This window comes from Anopheles coluzzii, chromosome 3 (genome assembly GCF_943734685.1).
Source record: "Anopheles coluzzii chromosome 3, AcolN3, whole genome shotgun sequence".
Lineage (NCBI taxonomy): Eukaryota > Metazoa > Arthropoda > Insecta > Diptera > Culicidae > Anopheles > Anopheles coluzzii.
The window spans coordinates 89943631-89963185 of NC_064671.1; the positions used below are offsets into that span (position 1 = coordinate 89943631).

General features: G+C 40.9%; 5 protein-coding genes across 9 annotated transcripts; all 5 read left to right on the plus strand.

Moving 5' to 3' along the window:
• Positions 1-979: 979 nt before the first annotated feature.
• On the plus strand, positions 980-1761 carry LOC125907409 (uncharacterized). The gene is made up of 3 exons (XM_049609355.1): positions 980-1145; positions 1211-1481; positions 1596-1761. The coding sequence occupies exons 1-3, from the start codon at positions 1070-1072 to the stop codon at positions 1639-1641; spliced, it is 393 nt and encodes a 130-aa protein (XP_049465312.1). The 5' UTR covers positions 980-1069; the 3' UTR covers positions 1642-1761.
• Positions 1762-1998: 237 nt separating this feature from the next.
• On the plus strand, positions 1999-4495 carry LOC125907405 (uncharacterized). Its single transcript, XM_049609334.1, has 6 exons — positions 1999-2143; positions 2214-2608; positions 2666-2898; positions 2979-3577; positions 3636-3972; positions 4079-4495. The coding sequence occupies exons 1-6, from the start codon at positions 2096-2098 to the stop codon at positions 4417-4419; spliced, it is 1953 nt and encodes a 650-aa protein (XP_049465291.1). The 5' UTR covers positions 1999-2095; the 3' UTR covers positions 4420-4495.
• A 649-nt stretch (positions 4496-5144) lies between these two features.
• LOC120959427 (serine protease snake-like) lies at positions 5145-17291 on the plus strand. Of its 5 annotated transcripts, none has more exons than XM_049609343.1 (7): positions 5145-5336; positions 5403-5459; positions 5540-5741; positions 6198-6365; positions 6429-6523; positions 16347-16501; positions 16565-17291. In XM_049609343.1, exons 1-7 carry the CDS (start codon positions 5279-5281, stop codon positions 17162-17164), a joined length of 1335 nt encoding a protein of 444 aa, XP_049465300.1. In that variant the 5' UTR covers positions 5145-5278; the 3' UTR covers positions 17165-17291. The 5 variants fall into 5 exon arrangements, with proteins under 5 accessions (XP_049465300.1, XP_049465301.1, XP_049465303.1 ...); XM_049609344.1 differs by lacking the exon at positions 6429-6523 and adding an exon at positions 16190-16284; XM_049609346.1 differs by lacking the exons at positions 6198-6365; positions 6429-6523 and adding exons at positions 15951-16118; positions 16190-16284.
• On the plus strand, positions 7288-9070 carry LOC125907407 (uncharacterized). The gene is made up of 4 exons (XM_049609342.1): positions 7288-7547; positions 7613-8211; positions 8276-8612; positions 8677-9070. The coding sequence occupies exons 1-4, from the start codon at positions 7430-7432 to the stop codon at positions 9024-9026; spliced, it is 1404 nt and encodes a 467-aa protein (XP_049465299.1). The 5' UTR covers positions 7288-7429; the 3' UTR covers positions 9027-9070.
• An 85-nt stretch (positions 17292-17376) lies between the features above and the next one.
• Positions 17377-18828, plus strand: LOC120956316 (uncharacterized). The gene is made up of 3 exons (XM_040377697.2): positions 17377-17958; positions 18017-18353; positions 18419-18828. The coding sequence occupies exons 1-3, from the start codon at positions 17377-17379 to the stop codon at positions 18757-18759; spliced, it is 1260 nt and encodes a 419-aa protein (XP_040233631.2). The 3' UTR covers positions 18760-18828.
• The last annotated feature ends 727 nt before the right edge of the window (positions 18829-19555 follow it).

Genomic DNA, 19555 nt, shown 5'->3' on the forward strand with positions numbered 1-19555 from the left:
TATGGTGAATAAAGTGTATTTTACACTTAAGTATCTTTAATGCGACGTACCACACCACACGTTTTATTGATGCTTACCATGTGGTAATGTTAAAGTTGAAACCACTAACACAATGCGTAACATGGGCGAATCGAACATCTTCACAACTCGACGGTTTCCGCACGAATGATAACGAACGTTGGATCGAACTGTTTAGTAACATAGCGACAAACGTTGAAACTAGTTAGCAAAAATCCAATATCGAAAACGACAAGATGGGGAATCCCATGAGCAGCAGACTTGAAAAGGCTATCTTTTATTATGGAATCTCTTGATAGAGATGTAGATCAACTTAATGACCTTGACTCCACGTTACAGGGGATTCTAACATCAAACAAATCAGCTAGTGGAGAAAATGATCATTACTATGTTCAATTGTGCTATTGTTTGTGAAACGCAACGCTGCTTTAGCTTGAGACGTAGTTTTACAAAGTTTAGCTAAGCTGTTACACATTCATTCAAAGCTTTTATAATCCAAATACAAACATAACGTTTACTGCAAACGTTAAACCATGTTTGGATAAAATAAAAAGTAACATCTATCAATTTAATTAAGTTAATGTTACGTGAAAGCAAATTAAGCTCAGTGGAATTCTATAACTTTTGCGAGCAATATTGCGTCGAGTAGTTGTTTCCTTTACAGGTGTATAATCGATAAGATCGAAACCCCTGTTATATCAAGTCTTCATTTGATGATACCATATCTAAGCATAACATTCTTCTAACGAGGTGTTCAAAATTCTACGACTGTTTAAATGAGATGGTGGTTTCGCTAACAAAACTGGTTTCACTTTAGTGCTGTGTGTTTCAGGAAGAGTTGCTTGCTTGCCTAAATCTATAAATTTACAATTCTCTTGCATCAAGATCAAATTCTTGGCAGCTGCGCGTAATAACCGAAGAGCCATTCATGTTTGAACTTCCATTTAGTGAGGATGGCAGACGCTTCAGTGGTGTTAAATTGGGCTTTGGCTTTTGCCTTCATTGTTCAGTGTATGTCCGAAATCTGATCGATTCTTTTGATTATTTAGAGATGATATTAATTTTAGAGTCTTTTAAAGGTTTTTGTGAATCTCGGATGCTACCGTACGAAAGGACTTCTCTAGATGGTAAGTTTATTGATAAGTGCGATTTACTTTATCATGAATGTGTCACAACTGTTTACTTCCACTAGACTGCCAGGAGCGTTTCTACAAAGACATTTGCGAATACTTCTCATGCAAAGGAGCATATTCATCCTCAGGACCATCTCCATCTTCAGGAGCATCTGCAGGTGCAGCAGCATTTGCTGGTGGAGCTCCACCTGCGAAACCCAAAGAGTTTGACCATATTGCCGCCATCGGTTGGACAAATCAAGATCGCACCGGTATACGATGGTTGTGTGGAGGATCGTTGATCTGGGAAAACTTCATCCTTACAGCGGCCCACTGCACAGTGGATGACAAGTGAGTTTTGAAAGAAACTGAATGACAGTGGGTGACAAGTGAGTTTTGAAAGAAACTGAAACAATGGTCCTTCGTCTGAGCATTGGTGAAATCGCGTTCTTTCTTTCTGCTAAGCAATAAACCGCCGGATGTGGCTCGCATGTTAGATCTCAACATCTAAAGATGCTAAAGATGACCAAAACGCAGTAGAATTGAAGATTATCGATATTATCCGTCATCCAAATTATCTACACACCTCGACGTATTATGATATCGCATTGCTCAAGCTCGAGAAGAATACCGAGTAAGGATGGACAAACAAATTTCAAAGCTGTAGCACAATTCACTCAAGTCAAGTTTTAATTTTTGGAACAGCACAACGGAAATTCTAATCCCAACATGTCTTTGGTTGGAGGATGAGATTCGCTTTCCGAAGCTGGAGGCGGCTGGTTGGGGTGCAACAGGACTCGGTAAGATCAGTAAACTAATGTTTCTGCATAACTCATATCATTTGAATGTTCAATTCAGGTGAGAATGTGTCAGAAATTCTATTAAAAGTAGAGTTTGCCCCAGTAGATAAAGAAGAATGCTCAAGATACTATCCAAAAGGAGATAGAAAGCACCGTAACGGTCTTATGGATCATCAACTATGTGCTGGCGACAAAACAATGGACACCTGTCCGGTAAGAAGAAAGTATACATCTAACATTAGATATCGTTTGAAACTAACATCCACCATTCCATCCACATTAGGGAGACTCCGGAGGACCACTGCAAGTGAAACTTGTGAAGGCCTTTAGATTAATCCCTTTCCTGGTTGGTGTGACATCGTTCGGCAAAGCCTGTGGTTTATACTTGCCGGGTGTGTACACAAAGGTGTCCAAATTTGGAGCCTGGATTATAGAGACACTCCAGCGATATGGCGAGTCAGTCACACTTTTTGATTTCCATCCTATGGTTTGTGCTGCGCGTTATGAGGATACTCGAGAATTTTCTAACAATTACTTTAAATCAATATCAATAAACAGCGAATATAACGTTGCATTGGGGTATCCATATGGTACTGCTCCATTGAAAAGGAACTGCGCAGGAACACTTATCGAACCCAACGTGGTGTTGACTACAGCTGAGTGTGTTTTACACAAAGAGTGAGTATAACTCGCACAATAATTGAATAATAATTTCACTTTATGAATCGATTGCAGAGCGACACCAACTCAAGTTTTACTTGTGACCAGTAATGTAATAGACATTGCCGAAATCATCGTTCATCCATTGTACAATCCATCAAATTCGCTGTACTACAACAACATTGCCGTAGTGAAGCTCAAATCTTTTGCACCGATCGAACCATTTTGTGCGTGGTATGGACACTCAAATCCTGACCAAAAATTGCTACTAACGGCACAAGAAGTAATACCGAAAAAAGATTCGAAAAGTATGGAACAGCTCATTGTACAATGGCATTACCTATTCATGTGCTTCATTTCACTTTCATTTGTTTCTAAATCGTTTCAGATATTCAACAGTTTCGACTCATGACGACAGTTTTCGAACGTTCGTCAAAGCAATGCCCGCTGGCCCAACAATATATCGATTTGCTTCCACAGGGCTTGCAAGATGAGCATTTGTGCTATGGAAATCAGACATTCATTGTGCCTGGCTTGTGTAACGCATTGCAAGGTAGCCCTATCGAAAGAAACGATGGCACTTACGTTTATATCGAAGGCATCAGCTTGTTCGGCCGCGATTGTGGCTATGGAGAGCTGGCTGTAGGTGTAAGGCTCAGTGCACACAAAGCATGGCTTGAGTCTGTATTGCTCCCTCGCCCGGAAGAACAGCCTCTTGTGTACATTGATCCTGATCGGAAGCTCTTAGACGACTGCATGTATACGGATCGGACAAAAGGAACTTGCGTGGCAGAACAGGACTGTCCAGCCATTCACGCTCGACTGCAAAAGAAACAACAGATTTCATTCTGCTCAAATGGGACTGTTGTTTGTTGTCCTAATAAAGCTAGTGATCCTCGAATGATGGCAATAGAAAACGAATTCAACGAGTGTGAGGAACGCTATCGTCGTTTGAGAACTGATCGACAAAATGGAAGTTCTCATGCCGTGAGTCAATTTCAATATTCTATAATCTGCTTTATTCAAGCAATATATATTTTTATAGGTTGAAATAGGATGGCAAAATCATCACAACACAACGTATGGATGTTACGGATACCTCATCAGTACTCGTGGTGTTGTTTCGTCGGCATCATGTTTGCTAGAAAAAGGTGAACTGCCAAACATTGCACGAATAGGAGGAATCGATTCATTGGACAATGCAAGTATTATCCGTATTGAGAAAGTGGCCATCCATCCACACTATAACCCGACAAAACAGCAGCACAATATAGCAATTCTCAAACTGAAATCAGTCGTCGAACCAACTGAAAGCGTTTTCCCTGCGTGTCTTTGGCAGAGCCTTACTCATTCGCCAGTCGAGCAAAAGGTGTTAGATTTTGGTATGTAAGCAACGTGTCCGGTAGTGTAATTTATAAACATTTCCACATTTCCACAAACATTTTTATGTAATTTCTAAACATTTCCTTTTTTATATTACACACACAGCTTCTGCATTAAGGGCTTCCATTCATCCGATGTACAAAAGCGATTGTGAGGCTCTTTTAAATCGTTCTTTCGATCAGTTTGAACATATCTGCATGAACCCTGGTTATCGGCCATACTCATTTACGACAGATTTTCAAATTCGATACAAGAATAAAATTAACGTTCCCGATCACTGCTACAGTGCAGGAAGTCCCATCGTGTGGAGAAAACCCATCGACAATGGTTTGCATGTGGAGTATCTGGTGCACATCTACAGCCATGGAGAATGCGGTCCCGAAACACCTCGCGTAGTGAACCGTGTTGCGGCGTATATCGAGTGGTTCAAGGAAGTGTTGCAGTGACGATAATTTGATGTAATGGTTTCTGTGTATGTGTTTCATGAATAAAGCCGCTTTAGAAGCGATATTTGTACGCAAACAGAGCAGGACTTTCGCAGGGGATGTAGCTGGCAGAGGAAAGTAAATAGCCCCTCCCCACTCTCTTTCTCCCGTCCGCTGCGTAAAACATGAAAAATTCACACTCACTTCCTTTCCGCTTCGACCAAGAACTGCACATTGCTTTCACTATGCCAATTCTCTTCATGTCTAGTTCCGCCACTAAGCTTCCACTGCTCAACGAGTTTGAGAATTTATGATACTGAATGGTTTTCATCACTAGTTTCATGTAGCTTGTGTGCTATACTTGTTTGTCAAGCTAAACTTTTTTTGATGAATACAAAACGGTGGCTGCACGGTCACCCAACACTTTAATTGTCATTTTTTTATATTCCTTCTCTGAGCCGCCTTTTTTCTCCATGTCCTTCGATTGAATGGTTTTATGGAAAAAATGAATTTCAAGAGTAAAATACGTTTCCAATAATTTTACGTCATTGACCACACAAGCCTTAGTATGGTCATCGTGTCTTTGTCTTCGGTTCATTTGGTGGACAAGCATGCCTGATATGCAAATTTAAAACAATCTCCAAACCTGTTATGTAGTATTGTTCACCATATGTTGGCTCAGATACGTTTTCAGCAATCGTTTCTTTGCATATTAAATGACATATGGCTGAACAAAACTTCTTTCATTTGTTTTTTTTTTGTGGTATGTTTTTTGATGAACCGGTTCAAAATTGAATAAGTTACTGTGTGTGTCATCATCCTAGCAGTGAGCTTCAAAGCGTCAAAGCGTCATTCAAGTTTCAACTTCTTCGCGGTGAAGATGTTCGGTGCTTTGGTGGTGCTAGGTTGTGCTTTGACCTTTGCTTCGGTAGCACAGTGTAGGTAGATTCGTGCCGTAGCTATTTTGGTGCTTACAAAAATACCGATTTCAAATTCTGTTATAGGTGATGATAATAATGAGTATAATTGGATGCTTCCGTACGAAAGATCTTCATTAGATGGTATGCTGAAAGTAGTAGTGTTGTCAGCTTATAAGTGAAAACATCTTTTACATCACTGTCTCTCACCTAATCAATTTCAGATTGTGAGGAGCGGTTCTACAAAAAAATTGATCCAATTAAAGTTGCACCAGCAGCAGGAAGCCCTGCTTACTTGCGCGAGTTTGCCCACATTGCCGCCATCGGTTGGACGAATGAAGATCAAAGTGTGCGATGGTTGTGTGGAGGATCGTTGATCTGGGAAAACTTCATTCTTACCGCGGCCCATTGCGCAGCTGACGATAAGTGAGTACCGATTGAAGATGACGAAGGATCTTACAGGGTTTCCCACGATTTATTGGTTGGTTCCCACGATTTATTGGTGCGTTCCCACGATTTTTTGGTCATTTCCCATAATTTTTTGGTAGCAACCCACGATTTATTGGTCGGTTCCCAAATATTATTGGTCGGTTCCCAAATATTATTGGTCGTTTCCCAAATATTATTGGTCGGTATTATATTATATTATATTTGGGAACCGACCAATAATATTTGGGAAACGACCAATAATATTTGGGAACCGACCAATAATATTTGGGAACCGACCAATAAATCGTGGGTTGCTACCAAAAAATTATGGGAAATGACCAAAAAATCGTGGGAACGCACCAATAAATCGTGGGAACCAACCAATAAATCGTGGGAAACCCTGTATAGTTGAGATTTATCATTTTGATCACCACTTTCTTTTCGTCTGCAAAGCAATGTTCCACCAGATGTAGCTCGTATGGGAGATATCAACATCTACAGCGATGAAGACGATGAGTTTGCGCAGCAATTGAAGATAGTGGAAATCATTCGCCATCCAAAACATAAATATAACTCAAATTATTACGACATTGCACTGATGAAACTCGAGAGAAATGTCACGTAAGGAAAAGACAAATGAGATGCAGAATAATCAATGTTATAGTCCAATTTTCTATTTCCAAGCCTTCATGACACGGTAGCACCGACCTGTCTATGGCTAGACGATGAGATACGCTTTCCCGAGCTGTTGGCGGCTGGCTGGGGCAGAACAGGATTCGGTAAGACGATCTAGCGAATGATGATGATGGAATTGTGTTTACTGTGTTACTTTTCCTTTGCAGACCAGAATACAACAAAAACTCTGTTGAAAGTGCAGCTCGCTCCAATCACCAATGACAAGTGCTCGACACATTACCAAAGAGGTGTTCGAAAATTAGGAAACGGTCTTATGGATCATCAATTTTGTGCAGGCGATGAAAAGATGGACACTTGCCCAGTAAGTCACGAATCTTGCAATTGAGCAGCAACACAATTTTTCAATTTCTATCCTTCACTATGCCAGGGAGACTCCGGAGGGCCACTGCATGTAAAACTTTTCAAAGAATGGAAGTTAATTCCATTCCTGGTAGGAGTTACTTCGTTTGGCAAAGCATGCGGTTTATCAGCGCCGGGTGTATACGTGAAGGTTTCGAAGTTTGGTGATTGGATCATTGAAACACTTCAACGTCACGGCGAAATGGCCACACGTTTCAAGTTTGAACCGTTGGTTTGTACCGATCGGTATTACAATTTGCGCGAATATAAGGAAGACCTTGTGAGAGTATATGAGGGTCGGGAATATTTAGACTTGTCGAATGCATACGTGAGTTCAACAATTAGTAACAACGTAGTATTTTTTCGAAGGCTGCCCTCTGTTCCTCAAGTCAATAATGCTTGCTTTGGAACACTCATCGAACCTAACGTAGTGTTAACGTTAGCTGAATGTGTTCTTGATGAGGGGAAAGTATTCTACTTTTATTTCTCTCACTTTTTTTCGCCTGTTTAATGTATCATCATTTGTCAATTACAGATCAAGACCAACGCACGTGGTGCTGACGAATGGAAACTTAATCAAGGTACTGGAAATCATTCCTCACCCGTCCTACAATCACTCTATTTCTCCGTTCTATAACAACATCGCTGTGATGAAACTCCAATCTTTTGGGATGATTGAACCATTTTGTGGGTGGTATGGAGATCCTAAACCAGATCAGAAGTTATTAATTACAGGAAGCAATCGTATACCGATTGAAAAGACGGAAGGTATGGTACAGCAAAGATAATAATATGGAATGTTTAATCGTGACACTAGCTCATGATTGTTTTAGAATATAATTCAACCATAATAATGACCCGAGTTAGGGATCAATCACCTAAACAATGTCGGTTAGCTCAGGAGTACTCCGATATGCTTCCAGAGGGATTGCAGAACGAGCATTTGTGCTACGAGAACCAGCCCTTCCTTGTTCCAGGCGCTTGTGATATAGTGATAGGAAGTCCAATTGAAAGAAACGGTGAAAAACGCATTTATATCGATGGCATCAATTTATTTGGTCGCGATTGTGGCTATGGTGAGCCGGCTGTAGGCATAAGGCTCAGTTCACACAAAGCTTGGCTCGAATCGGTCCTGCTTCCTCGGTCTAAGAGAGATCCTTTAGTGTATCTTGATCCAGATCTAGAACTTGACGACAAATGCGAGTATGCCGATCTGACAAAAGGAATTTGTATGACTGAAAAACATTGCCCAGCCATTCACACACGACTGCAGAACAGCCAACAGGTTATGTTCTGTGGAAATAGAACTGTGCTTTGTTGTCCTAACAAAGCTACCGATCCTCGAATGATGGCAATAGAAGACGAATTCAACCAGTGTGAGAAGCGCTATCGTCACTTAAGAACTGATCGACAGAACGGAGGTTCTCATGCCGTGAGTAGCTCATAACGAATCGAAAAAACAAATCGTTTTATGGAAAATGTGGGGTTCTTTGTAGATTGAGATAGGATGGCAAGATGATCGCAACACTACGTATGGATGTTACGGATACCTCATCAGTACACGTGGTATTGTTTCATCTGCATCCTGTTTATCGGAAAGAGGCAGAATGCCGAACATTGTGCGGATTGGAGGAATCGATTCATTGGACAATTCGCGTGTTGTTCCTATTGAGAAAGTCATCATCCATCCCGACTACAATAAGGAAACACTAGAACATAATATTGCAATAGTGAAACTCGAATCAACCGTGGATCCATCGGAGCATGTATTTCCTACGTGTCTTTGGCAGAACATTACGCACTCGCCGGTCAAGCAGCTAGTATTGGATTTTGGTACGTAAGAAATGGCTTTAGATTTATAGCAAAGTTCTTATTAATATTTGTTTTGTATACATAGCTTCCAAGCGATACGATCCCATTCATCCGATGTACAAAAGCGACTGCGAGGCTCTTTTGAATCGTACCTTCAATGAGCATTATTCCCTCTGCATGAATCCAGGAACAAAATTCTACAAAACCTTATTTTATGCTGGGGATTTACAAGTGCGACTGGTGCCAAATGTTTCTATCTCCAATACCTGCTATGAAACTGGAAGTCCTATCGTATGGAGACAGGCTCCGAATAGCACTGATAACGTAGAATATCTCGTGCATATGTACAGCCACGGAAGCTGCGATCTGAACACTCCACGCGTAGTGACCCGTATTGCTGCGTACATCGGGTGGTTCAAAGCAGTGCTGCATTAATTGTAGTGCTACATAATGTTACCGAATGTGTTCACTCTGTGAGATTAATTAATCAGAACAATTCTTTTGCAATTCTTTTCCATCTGCTAGGCTCGTTTAAAAGAAAATAAACCTTTGAGTTACTGTTTTCGTTACCTATGTCGCAATAGTTTAAATCAAAATACAAAAGAAGGTCATAAATACAAAAGAAGGAAAGAAATACTTACGGTTCCCCCATTAAGTTCGATACACATCGATTACACTGCACACCATTCATGGTGGCCTCTAATAGGAGAGTACAAATTTGGTCGGTGGTGGATCTGCTCTGGATCTGGTGGTGGATCTGCCTCCAACAAGCCCAGCGAAATTTGTAGCAAGGGCCGCAAATCTGCACAACAGGATATGGGACAGGATCTGGTAGGCGGCATTGAGGACTGTAATGGCACGAACATTTGAGCATTCTAGCCTTTTGCTCTTTTTGTAGATTTGATTACCCATCATCCGATCCTTTAATAGTTCTCCATACTCCCAGCTTTTCCCGATCAGGTGGTGCATTTCGGCGGCGGTACGGCGGTAAGCCCCTTCGGTCCTATCTTGAAGAGCGTAGCACAATATCATCCGGAAATGGCACCATTACGTCTGCACCATTACGTCGCGGTGCCGCTGCTGCTGTTGTGATTGCCTTGTTCTGTATATAGTAAATAGTGTTCATAAAACTAATATGATGCTAATTATCCTCAATGCTGGTTTTGAAGGATAATGCCTACCCACCCTCTACCCTACCTACATCAATACATCAGTAGCATTCAATTCTCGGTTCTGGTGCTGTGGTAGCATTGACTGCCGTTGACCTTGACAGCATGCCACCATGGCGCTGTGTCTCTTCCAAACCAGAAAGCACATTTACTTGTATGCGATATGCAATACGATTTTCGAAGAATACGATTTTCTAAAATAGATATAAACGCTTAGTTCTCGAATAACATGGCAACATCTTTAAGCCCCAAAAGAACGCACTGATTTTATTATGAGCACTGTGGTAGATATCGGCAAAAAAAAATCAAACAGGTTTCTATAAAGTAGTCTTCAAATCAAATCTTAATTGTAAAACACCTTCCATTAATCATCAGCTAGCATCAGCCCTAACTAGTTTTACTGCAAACCACAACAGTAAACAAAAATCGACTCGTGCTTCAAGGCAGCGATCGTTTCATCGGCAGCAATGAAACATTCCAGTTTTACCTTCCGCTTGGTGAAGATGTTCGGTCAGTGGTTAGTGATGTTAGGTTGTGTATTTACTTTTACTTCTGTAATACAATGTATGTAGATTCCTTAATATAATATTTATTCGAGCATGGTAGATAAAAACTATGAACTCGGTTACAGGCGATGATATCAATTGGGTGCTGCCGTACGAAAGATCTACGATTGATGGTATGTTAAAAGCAGTTGTGCTGTTCCTAAAAGTAAATGCATTCTCGTACAACACTGTCTCTAATTCGGGTTGTTGCAGATTGTAAGGTACGGTTTTACAAGCAACTTGTAGCTAGTGCTGTGTCACCATCAGGAGGAAAGCCTGCTTACTTGCGCGAGTTTGCCCACATTGCCGCCATCGGTTGGACCAATGAAGATCAAAGTGTGCGATGGTTGTGTGGAGGATCGTTGATCTGGGAAAACTTCATTCTTACCGCGGCCCATTGCGCAGCTGACGATAAGTGAGTACCGGTCGAAGGATCTTTCAGTTGAGACTTATCATTTTGATGATAGGGTAAATGTACCAATAGTGGTGCAATTTGTAGAGGTACCGATGTGTTTTAATGTATTTAAAGTGTCAGGAACGACAATTTCTGAATATTTTAACACATAGCAATTGGAATATGTTTTATCTTCGCAATCGCAACCATTTTTACCATGAAACACATCAAATTTACGAAAAATTACATATTTTTGTGATTGCTTCGTTGTACCTATAATGGTGGTATGGTTCCTATAGTCGTCGTATTGTGTTCCTATAGTGGTGGTAAACAAAGATGCCTCAAAACAGTGTATAACATCAATATAACTTAGTTTTGAAGCTGTTTTCGTATGAATAGCATGGATTATTGCCATAATAATGATATCTTTCGTAATTTGATCGTAAAAAATGTATGAATTTGGTTGATGAAAATATTCACTAAAGTACTGCATCACACCTGTTGTCAACCTACACCCGGAAGAGTGTGCTTGATTTGAAGTCAATTTTTCATTCAGCCAGATAAGCGAATTTTGGCCTGTTTTTGGTAAATTACCTACATAAAACTCACATCTGTTGCTTATTTTAGTGAAAACAGTACGATATGTCAAAAATTTCCTCAAAAAAATGTAAAACGACCTGTTTTTATTGATTTTATAACTATAACCACTATAGGAACATGCCTGTTTTGTGTACCTATAATGGCACTATGGTAAAAAACACTTAAAAATGCATAAATATGGTCAAAAGGCAAATAATTTTAGTAAAACAATAACATTACATAACAGTTATGTTGAAAAACTAGTAATTGCGTGGTTATGTGGTCGTTTAGAACGTTAACAGAAAAATGAGTTTCGTTATGAAATCCTAAGGATTTTGGAAAAATGTTGACACATTTCACAAAATAATGGATTTTTCGGTCACTAAGTAACGGAATGGCCCCATTTAACTTTTAAACCCTTTGTAAAAGGCTAAAGAACATTTCACACTAACTTAAATAACTTAAATACTTTTAATTTGCCGTATGAACCGCATTTTAGAGCAATAGCACCACTATTGGTACTACCACCACTATAGGTACATTTACCCTAATTTTCTTTTCGTCTGCAAAGCAACGTTCCACCAGATGTAGCTCGTATGGGAGATATCAATATCTACAGCGAAGAAGACGATGAGTTTGCGCAGCAATTGAAGATAGTGGATGTCATTCGTCACCCAATGCATCGATTTAGCTCGACGTATTACGATATTGCACTCATGAAGCTGGAGCGAAATGTCACGTAAGTAAAAGGAAAGTTGGAAGGCAATATGATCGCATTTCAATTCAATTTTCTATTTCACAGCGTTCATGACACGGTAGCACCGACCTGTCTTTGGCTAGACGATGAGATGCGCTTTCCCGAGCTGTTGGCGGCTGGATGGGGCAGGACAGGCATCGGTAAGACGATCTGGTGAATGTTGTTGATGGAATCGATTGCACTAACGGCATCACCTAATTCAGCTGAGGATCAAACAAATGTACTGTTGAAAGTGCAGCTCGCTCCAATCAGCAATGACGAATGCTCGAGTTACTATGGTAAAGGTAATCGTATGTTGCGAAACGGGCTCATGGATCATCAGCTTTGTGCCGGCGATGAAAAGATGGACACCTGCCCAGTAAGTCACCGGTTGATTAATTGCCAACAAAACCCTTTCAATCTATGTCCTTAACCACATCAGGGAGACTCCGGAGGGCCACTGCATGTAAAACTTTTCAATGAATGGAAATTAATTCCATTCCTAGTAGGAGTGACTTCGTTTGGGAAAGCCTGTGGAGTATCAACGCCGGGTGTATACGTGAAGGTCTCGAAGTTTGGTGATTGGATCATTGAAACACTTCAACGTCACGGCGAAATGGCCACACGATTCAAGTTTGAGCCGTTGGTTTGTACTGATCGGTATTACAAGTTGCGCGAATATAAAGAGGACGTGAAGATTGTATGGAATGGTCAAGAATCTATGGATTGGAGCAAAAAATATTTCAGCAGTTCCGCCAGTAACTACATCGTAAACTTTACATGGCCGTTCTCGGATCAATCGCACTACAGGAATTGCTGTGGAACGCTGATCGAACCTAGCGTAGTGTTGACGTTAGCTGAATGTGTTGCTAACAAAGGGTTAGTACGGTGCCTTTACCCATCAAATATAGCTTACAATGTTACACTCATTATCAAATACAGATCAAGACCAACGCAGGTTATTCTGCAGAATGGAAATACAATAGACGTTGCCGAAATCATCATCCATCCGTTGTACGACTCCTCTTTCTCTCCATACTACAACAATATCGCTGTAGTGAAACTCAAGTCATTTGCACCGATTGAACCATATTGTGCATGGTATGGACACGCCAACCCTAATCAGACGATATTTCTTACAGGACAACAACTGATACCCGAAGAGCACTCGAGCGGTATGGAATAGCAACGATAACTTGGTTGTACGTCTAATTACAAAACAAACTTATTTCCGTTTTAGAACCTCACTACTTTAGACTGATGACTCGCGTCTGGGAGCGTTCATCCGATCAATGTCGTCTAGCACCACAGTACTCCGGTCTCCTGCTAAACGGTCTGCAAGACGAGCATTTGTGCTTTGAGAATCAGCCCTTCCTTGTTCCGGGTTCTTGTGACACCATATTGGGAAGTCCAATCGAAAAAAACAAGGATGGACATATTTACATCCATGGAATCAACTTGTTTGGTCGCGATAATGGATTTGGAGAACCGGCTGTAGGTGTAAGGCTCAGTGCGCACAAAGCATGGCTTGAATCGGTCCTCCTGCCACACTCCAAAAGTGAGACATTTGTTTACAATGATCCTGATCTGGAACTTGGCGATAAATGTGGCTACGCCGATGGGACGAGAGGAACTTGTATTGCTGAGCCAGAATGTCCTGCTTTTCGTTGGCGATTGCAACAAAGACAACAGATTACATTCTGCTCAAATAGGAATAACGTTTGTTGTCCTAACACAGCAACCAATTCTCGAATGATGGCAATTGAAAACGAATTCAACCAGTGTGAGGAGCGCTATCGTCACTTAAGAACTGATCAACAGAATGGTAGTTCGCATGCTGTGAGTATTGCACACAATGTACTGTAACCTACTGTAATCAACCTTATACAATTTATTCTTCTCTTTATTCGCTTTGAAGGTTGAGATAGGATGGCAAGATGATCGCAACACAACGTATGGATGTTACGGATACCTCATCAGTACTCGTGGTGTTGTTTCATCTGCATCATGTTTGTTGGAAAGAGGCGGGATGCCGAACATTGCGCGTATAGGAGGAATCGATTCATTGGACATCTCACGCGTTATTCCTATAGATAAAGTGACCATTCATCCAAATTATAATCCGACAAAACAACAGCACAACATAGCAATGATCAAACTGGAATCGGCCGTCGAACCAACTGAAAGCGTTTTCCCTACGTGTCTTTGGCAGAATGTTACCCACTCGCCGATCAAGCAGAGTGTTTTGGATTTAGGTACGTAAGCAAAGTAGCAATATTTATAGCTAGTGGAGTTCAACTTCAACATCATTATCATTATTATAGCTTCCAGACGATATGATCCCATGCATCCAATGTACAAGAGTGACTGTGAGGCTCTTTTGAATGGTACATTCGATGAACCTGAAACAATCTGCATGAATCCAGGAATAACTCCCTACGAAAGCCAACTTTACCACTACGATTTACAAATACAATACAGAAGTGGTTCTGTATCCAAACGCTGCTACAAAGCTGGAAGTCCGATCGTATGGAGAAAGGCGCTGAATGACACTGTTTACGTAGAATATCTCGTGCACCTTTATAGTCATGGAAGTTGCGAATCCAACATCCCGCGCGTAGTGGCTCGTGTTGCTGCGTACATCGAGTGGTTCAAGGAAGTGTTGCAGTACTGATGATTGGTTACAGTGCGTTTATTGAATGAAATTATTCAACAAAATTGTTACTTTCTTCGCATTTCGATCCTCGTTCGAAATCGGCTAGATCCCGGCGTTTCCTGGCTTGATTGACATCAAATCCTGTCATTCAAATGTGCAGTCCTACTGCTTCGCCTATGCTTTGATCTGTATCATGGCTGATGTAGAGCAAATGTAAAGTAAAGCAATCAGTTCTCTCTTCCCAATATTGCTGTTGATTTTTTTTTGTAAATTATTCCACACAATATACACAAGACCACACAAAAATGATAAAAAATACCGTAATCAAAGTGATCAAATTTCAAATGATCACATTCAAAATGATCAAATTACAAATGATCACATCAAACGATTCACATCCGTTTCGATTCGTTCCCGTTGATCCTTCTCCAAGTGATGCATGCACGATCATTGGTATAATAGAATGCAGAAATGTAAAAGAATCTCCCAACCAGTTCTAAATTATTACTCAACACATGTGGAACCAGACATATTCTACTACTTTTTTTTATACTTTTTCGTACATAAAATTGCATAATGCTGAACCAAACTTGTTTTGGTTTTGGTCGTTTTGGAGGAACCGGTTATATATGCAAATATATATTTGATGCATAAAATGTCCATCCAGTACGCTTCGTAGCAGGCAGCGTTTTAATCAAAGAGTCATTCAAGTTTCAATTTGTATGTGGTGAAGATGCTCGGTGCATCGGTGATCCTAGGTGTTGTGGTTGTTGTTGCGTCATTAGCACAAAGTAGGTAGATTTCTGTACATTGTAATTGGTTGCTTCAAATCCTCCTAAAACTGTTAGTTCCGGATTATTCAATAGGTGATGATGATATCAACCAGTTTTTTCCCTTCCAAAGACAGACGATTGATGGTATGTTGAAAGTAATATTGTAGCCAATATATAATTGAATGCGTTTTTTACAACACTATCGCTGGCTCAATCCGTTAAAGATTGTGGTGAGCGGTTTAATTATAAAATTTTCGACAGATATATTGCACCATCAGGAGGAAAGCCTGCTTACTTGCGCGAGTTTGCCCACATTGCCGCCATCGGTTGGACCAATGAAGATCAAAGTGTGCGATGGTTGTGTGGAGGATCGTTGATCTGGGAAAACTTCATCCTTACCGCGGCCCATTGCGCAGCTGACGATAAGTGAGTACCGGTTGAAGATGACGAAGGATATTTGAGTTGAGATTTATCATTTTGATGATCATTTTCTTCTCATCTGTCAAGCAATGTTCCACCAGATGTAGCTCGTATGGGAGATATCAACATCTACAGCGACGAAGACGATGAGTTTGCGCAACAATTGAAGATAGTGGATATCATTCGCCACCCAATGCATCGATTTAGCTCGACGTATTACGATATAGCGCTCATGAAGCTGGAGCGAAATGTCACGTAAGGAAGATAGTAAAAGGAAAGTTGGTTGGCAATATGATCGCATTTCAATCCAATTTTCTATTTCACAGCGTTCATGACACGGTAGCACCGACCTGTCTTTGGCTAGACGATGAGATACGCTTCCCCGAGCTGTTGGCGGCTGGCTGGGGCAGAACAGGATTCGGTAGGACTGTTTAGTGAATTGTGATGATTAAATTGTCTTTACATACTGCTTCTCCTTTATAGGGGAGGATACAACAAAGACCCTATTGAAGGTGCAACTCGCTCCGATCGACAACGAAAAGTGTTCGACATACTACAACAAAGGCGATCGTGTGCTGCGAGACGGCCTAATGGAACATCAGCTCTGTGCAGGAGACGAAAAGATGGACACTTGCCCTGTAAGAAATAGTTTTCATTGCTTACCAGTAACACAATAAAATTTGTATACTTAACCGTAACAGGGAGACTCCGGTGGACCACTGCACGTAAAACTGTTCGATGGTTGGAAATTAACTCCATTCCTGGTAGGAGTGACTTCATTTGGGAAAGCCTGCGGTGTATCAGCGCCCGGTGTATACGTGAAGGTTTCGAAGTTCAGTGATTGGATCATTGAAACACTTCAACATCACGGTGAAATGGCCACACGTTTCATGTTTGAGCCGTTGGTTTGTGCTCGTCGTTATAACAATTTGCGCGAATACAAAGAAAACTTGGTGTATAAAGTGAATTTACAGGAATATATAGAGTGGTCGAACATTTACGTCAGTAGCAGTACAAGCAATTTTACCGTTAAATTAAGTAGGCAGTACACAAATGATTCAGTTAGTAGCAATTGCTCCGGAACACTGATCGAACCGAATGTTGTGTTAACTACAGCAGAATGTGTTCTTGACGAGAGGCAAGTATTCTTCTTGTTGTGGCATTTGAATGTTTATTGTATCATTTATTATCAATTACAGAGCAAAACCAACGCATGTTGTACTGGCGAATGGAAAAATGATCGAGGTGTCGGAAATCATCGTCCATCCGTCGTACAATTCTTCTATTTCTCCGTTCTATAACAATATCGCTGTCGTGAAGCTGACATCGTTTGCTCCGATTATACCGTTTTGTGGATGGTATGGAGATCCCAAACCAGGACGGAAGTTATTAATTACTGGACAACAACTTATACCGAATGAGGAATCCAATGGTATCATACAGCACCATTAATATTATTGAGAATCTCATTTCCAAATACAAACTCTTTTTTGTTTTAGACCATACTGAAATCATGACTCGAGTCTGGGAACGATCCTTTCAAAAGTGTCGGCTAGCTCAGAAGTACTCCGATCTCCTTCCGCAAGGATTGCAAAACGAGCATTTGTGCTTTCAGAATCAGCCTTTTCTTGTCCCTGGCTCGTGTAACGCAATGTCAGGCAGCACAATCGAACAAGAATACGGCGACGAAAAGATTTATATTCATGGAATCAATTTATTTGGCCGAGATTGTGGTTACGGTGAGCCGGCTGTAGGTATACGGCTCATTGCACACAAAGCATGGCTTGAATCGGTACTCCTTCCACACTTAAAAAGCGAGTCACTTGTGTATATTGATCCTGATCTGGAACTTGGCGACGAGTGCGAGTATGCCGATGGGACGAAAGGCATTTGCGTTGCTAAACAAAGCTGTCCAGCTATTCACACACGACTGCAGTACAAACAACAGATTTCTTTCTGCTCAAATGCGACTGTTGTTTGTTGTTCTAACAAAGCTACCAATCCTCGAATGATGGCAATAGAAAACGAATTCAACGAGTGTGAGGAGCGCTATCGTCATTTACGAACTGATCAACATAATGAAAGATCGCATGCCGTGAGTACCACGTAATGTAATGAAAACAATTCTCTTCAATTGAAAATTCTAATTTTAGGTTGAAGTAGGATGGCAAGATGATCGCAACACAACGTATGGATGTTACGGATACCTCATCAGTACACGTGGTGTTGTATCGTCGGCATCCTGCTTGTTGAAAAGAGCTGATCTACCGAACATTGTACGCATAGGAGGATTCGATTCTTTGGACAATTCGCGTGTTATTCCTATTGAACGTGTGATCATCCATCCCAACTACGAGAAGGCAAAACAACAGCACAATATAGCAATAGTGAGACTGGAAACAGCAGTGGATCCAACGGAAAACGCATTTCCTACGTGTCTTTGGCAGAACATTACTCATTCGCCGAAAAACCAGATAGTAATGGATTTAGGTACGCCAGCAACCAAACGAGTTGGACAACAGCATTTTATTTATTTCATTTTTTTTCATACATAGCATCTAGTTCCATCGATCTTCTTAATCCTTTGTATAAAAGTGACTGCGAAGCTCTTTTGAATCGTACGTTCGATGAGCATTATACCCTCTGCATGATATCCGGACTTCGAATGTTCAACGCCCTGCAGTATCATGATGATTTACAAATGCACTTTGAACCATTGGATGTTATCTCAAACAACTACCTGGAAGCTGGAAGTCCGATCGTATGGAGAAATCGTTTGAATGACGTAAATTATCTCGTACACATGTACAGCCACGGTAGCTGCGATCTCAACATACCGTGCATAGTGACCCGTATTACCCCGTACATCGAGTGGTTCAAGGAAGTACTGCAGTAAACTGCAGTTTGCAAAGTGGAACAAGTGCAAGTGCAGGAAGTGGAACAGATGTACTGATGAATTAATCATTAAAAATCAAAAATAGCATTACTAAAGTTGAAAAAATCGTTAATTTTTGAACAATTTTACAGGGTTTTCCAAGGGTTCTCATAGTTGTGGGACACTTCCTTGACTCTTTCTAATAGGAAGTGAACTTCTTATGTAGATAATTGGACTCTATGGTACCCTTTTTGGACTGGCTCCTTCGAAATTCCAGTTGGATCTGTTCAACAAGGATGGTATAGAGTCCAATTCCTATTACATTAAGTTCATTTCAGAGAAGAAAGAGTCAATAAAGTGTACCAAAGCTAGTAGAACTCCTAGAAAACCCTGTAACGGGCTAGTTTAAATGTTCGTTCGAATGTTCGTCTGTACGACAGGCATTTTCAATATTTGTAGAAGAACGGATTGCTGCAAAATATTTTGTCGAAGGCAGTTCGTTCATTCACTTGAAAGAACTGAACGAACTGAACAGTTTTGGGGTATACCGTGCGATCAAGGTTCTGCTTTGGATTTCTCGGCCTTTGGATCCAGGCACGGCATATGATCAGCATCTTTGCACGAAGTGGGTAAGATAAGGGAAATTTTGCAAAAATGGTAATTTATCCAAAAATTTTGATTTCTTATTTTGACCGTTGCATGCAGTCGGTCAACCACTGTGCACGCGTTGCGGGTTGCGAGTATTCAATTCGCCTGTATATCCGCTGAGTTTTTGCGCACACAGGGCGTTCGTGATGTATTCCAGGGCCATAATTAT

Excerpts from the sequence above, each read along its gene's own strand:
- LOC125907409 (XM_049609355.1), top strand. The coding sequence starts at position 1,070 with ATGATATTAATTTTAGAGTCTTTTAAAGGTTTTTGTGAATCTCGGATG. Across the intron at positions 1,146-1,210 it reads CGAAAGGACTTCTCTAGATG|ACTGCCAGGAGCGTTTCTAC; the intron begins GTAAGTTTATTG and ends TACTTCCACTAG. Across the intron at positions 1,482-1,595 it reads CACTGCACAGTGGATGACAA|CAATAAACCGCCGGATGTGG; the intron begins GTGAGTTTTGAA and ends CTTTCTGCTAAG.
- LOC125907405 (XM_049609334.1), top strand. The coding sequence starts at position 2,096 with ATGGATCATCAACTATGTGCTGGCGACAAAACAATGGACACCTGTCCG. Across the intron at positions 2,899-2,978 it reads ACCGAAAAAAGATTCGAAAA|ATATTCAACAGTTTCGACTC; the intron begins GTATGGAACAGC and ends AAATCGTTTCAG. Across the intron at positions 3,578-3,635 it reads AAAATGGAAGTTCTCATGCC|GTTGAAATAGGATGGCAAAA; the intron begins GTGAGTCAATTT and ends ATATTTTTATAG.
- LOC120959427 (XM_049609343.1), top strand. The coding sequence starts at position 5,279 with ATGTTCGGTGCTTTGGTGGTGCTAGGTTGTGCTTTGACCTTTGCTTCG. Across the intron at positions 5,337-5,402 it reads CTTTGCTTCGGTAGCACAGT|GTGATGATAATAATGAGTAT; the intron begins GTAGGTAGATTC and ends ATTCTGTTATAG. Across the intron at positions 16,502-16,564 it reads AAAAGATGGACACTTGCCCT|GGAGACTCCGGTGGACCACT; the intron begins GTAAGAAATAGT and ends TAACCGTAACAG.
- LOC125907407 (XM_049609342.1), top strand. The coding sequence starts at position 7,430 with ATGAAACTCCAATCTTTTGGGATGATTGAACCATTTTGTGGGTGGTAT. Across the intron at positions 7,548-7,612 it reads ACCGATTGAAAAGACGGAAG|AATATAATTCAACCATAATA; the intron begins GTATGGTACAGC and ends TGATTGTTTTAG. Across the intron at positions 8,613-8,676 it reads GCAGCTAGTATTGGATTTTG|CTTCCAAGCGATACGATCCC; the intron begins GTACGTAAGAAA and ends TTGTATACATAG.
- LOC120956316 (XM_040377697.2), top strand. The coding sequence starts at position 17,377 with ATGACTCGAGTCTGGGAACGATCCTTTCAAAAGTGTCGGCTAGCTCAG. Across the intron at positions 17,959-18,016 it reads ATAATGAAAGATCGCATGCC|GTTGAAGTAGGATGGCAAGA; the intron begins GTGAGTACCACG and ends TTCTAATTTTAG. Across the intron at positions 18,354-18,418 it reads CCAGATAGTAATGGATTTAG|CATCTAGTTCCATCGATCTT; the intron begins GTACGCCAGCAA and ends TTTCATACATAG.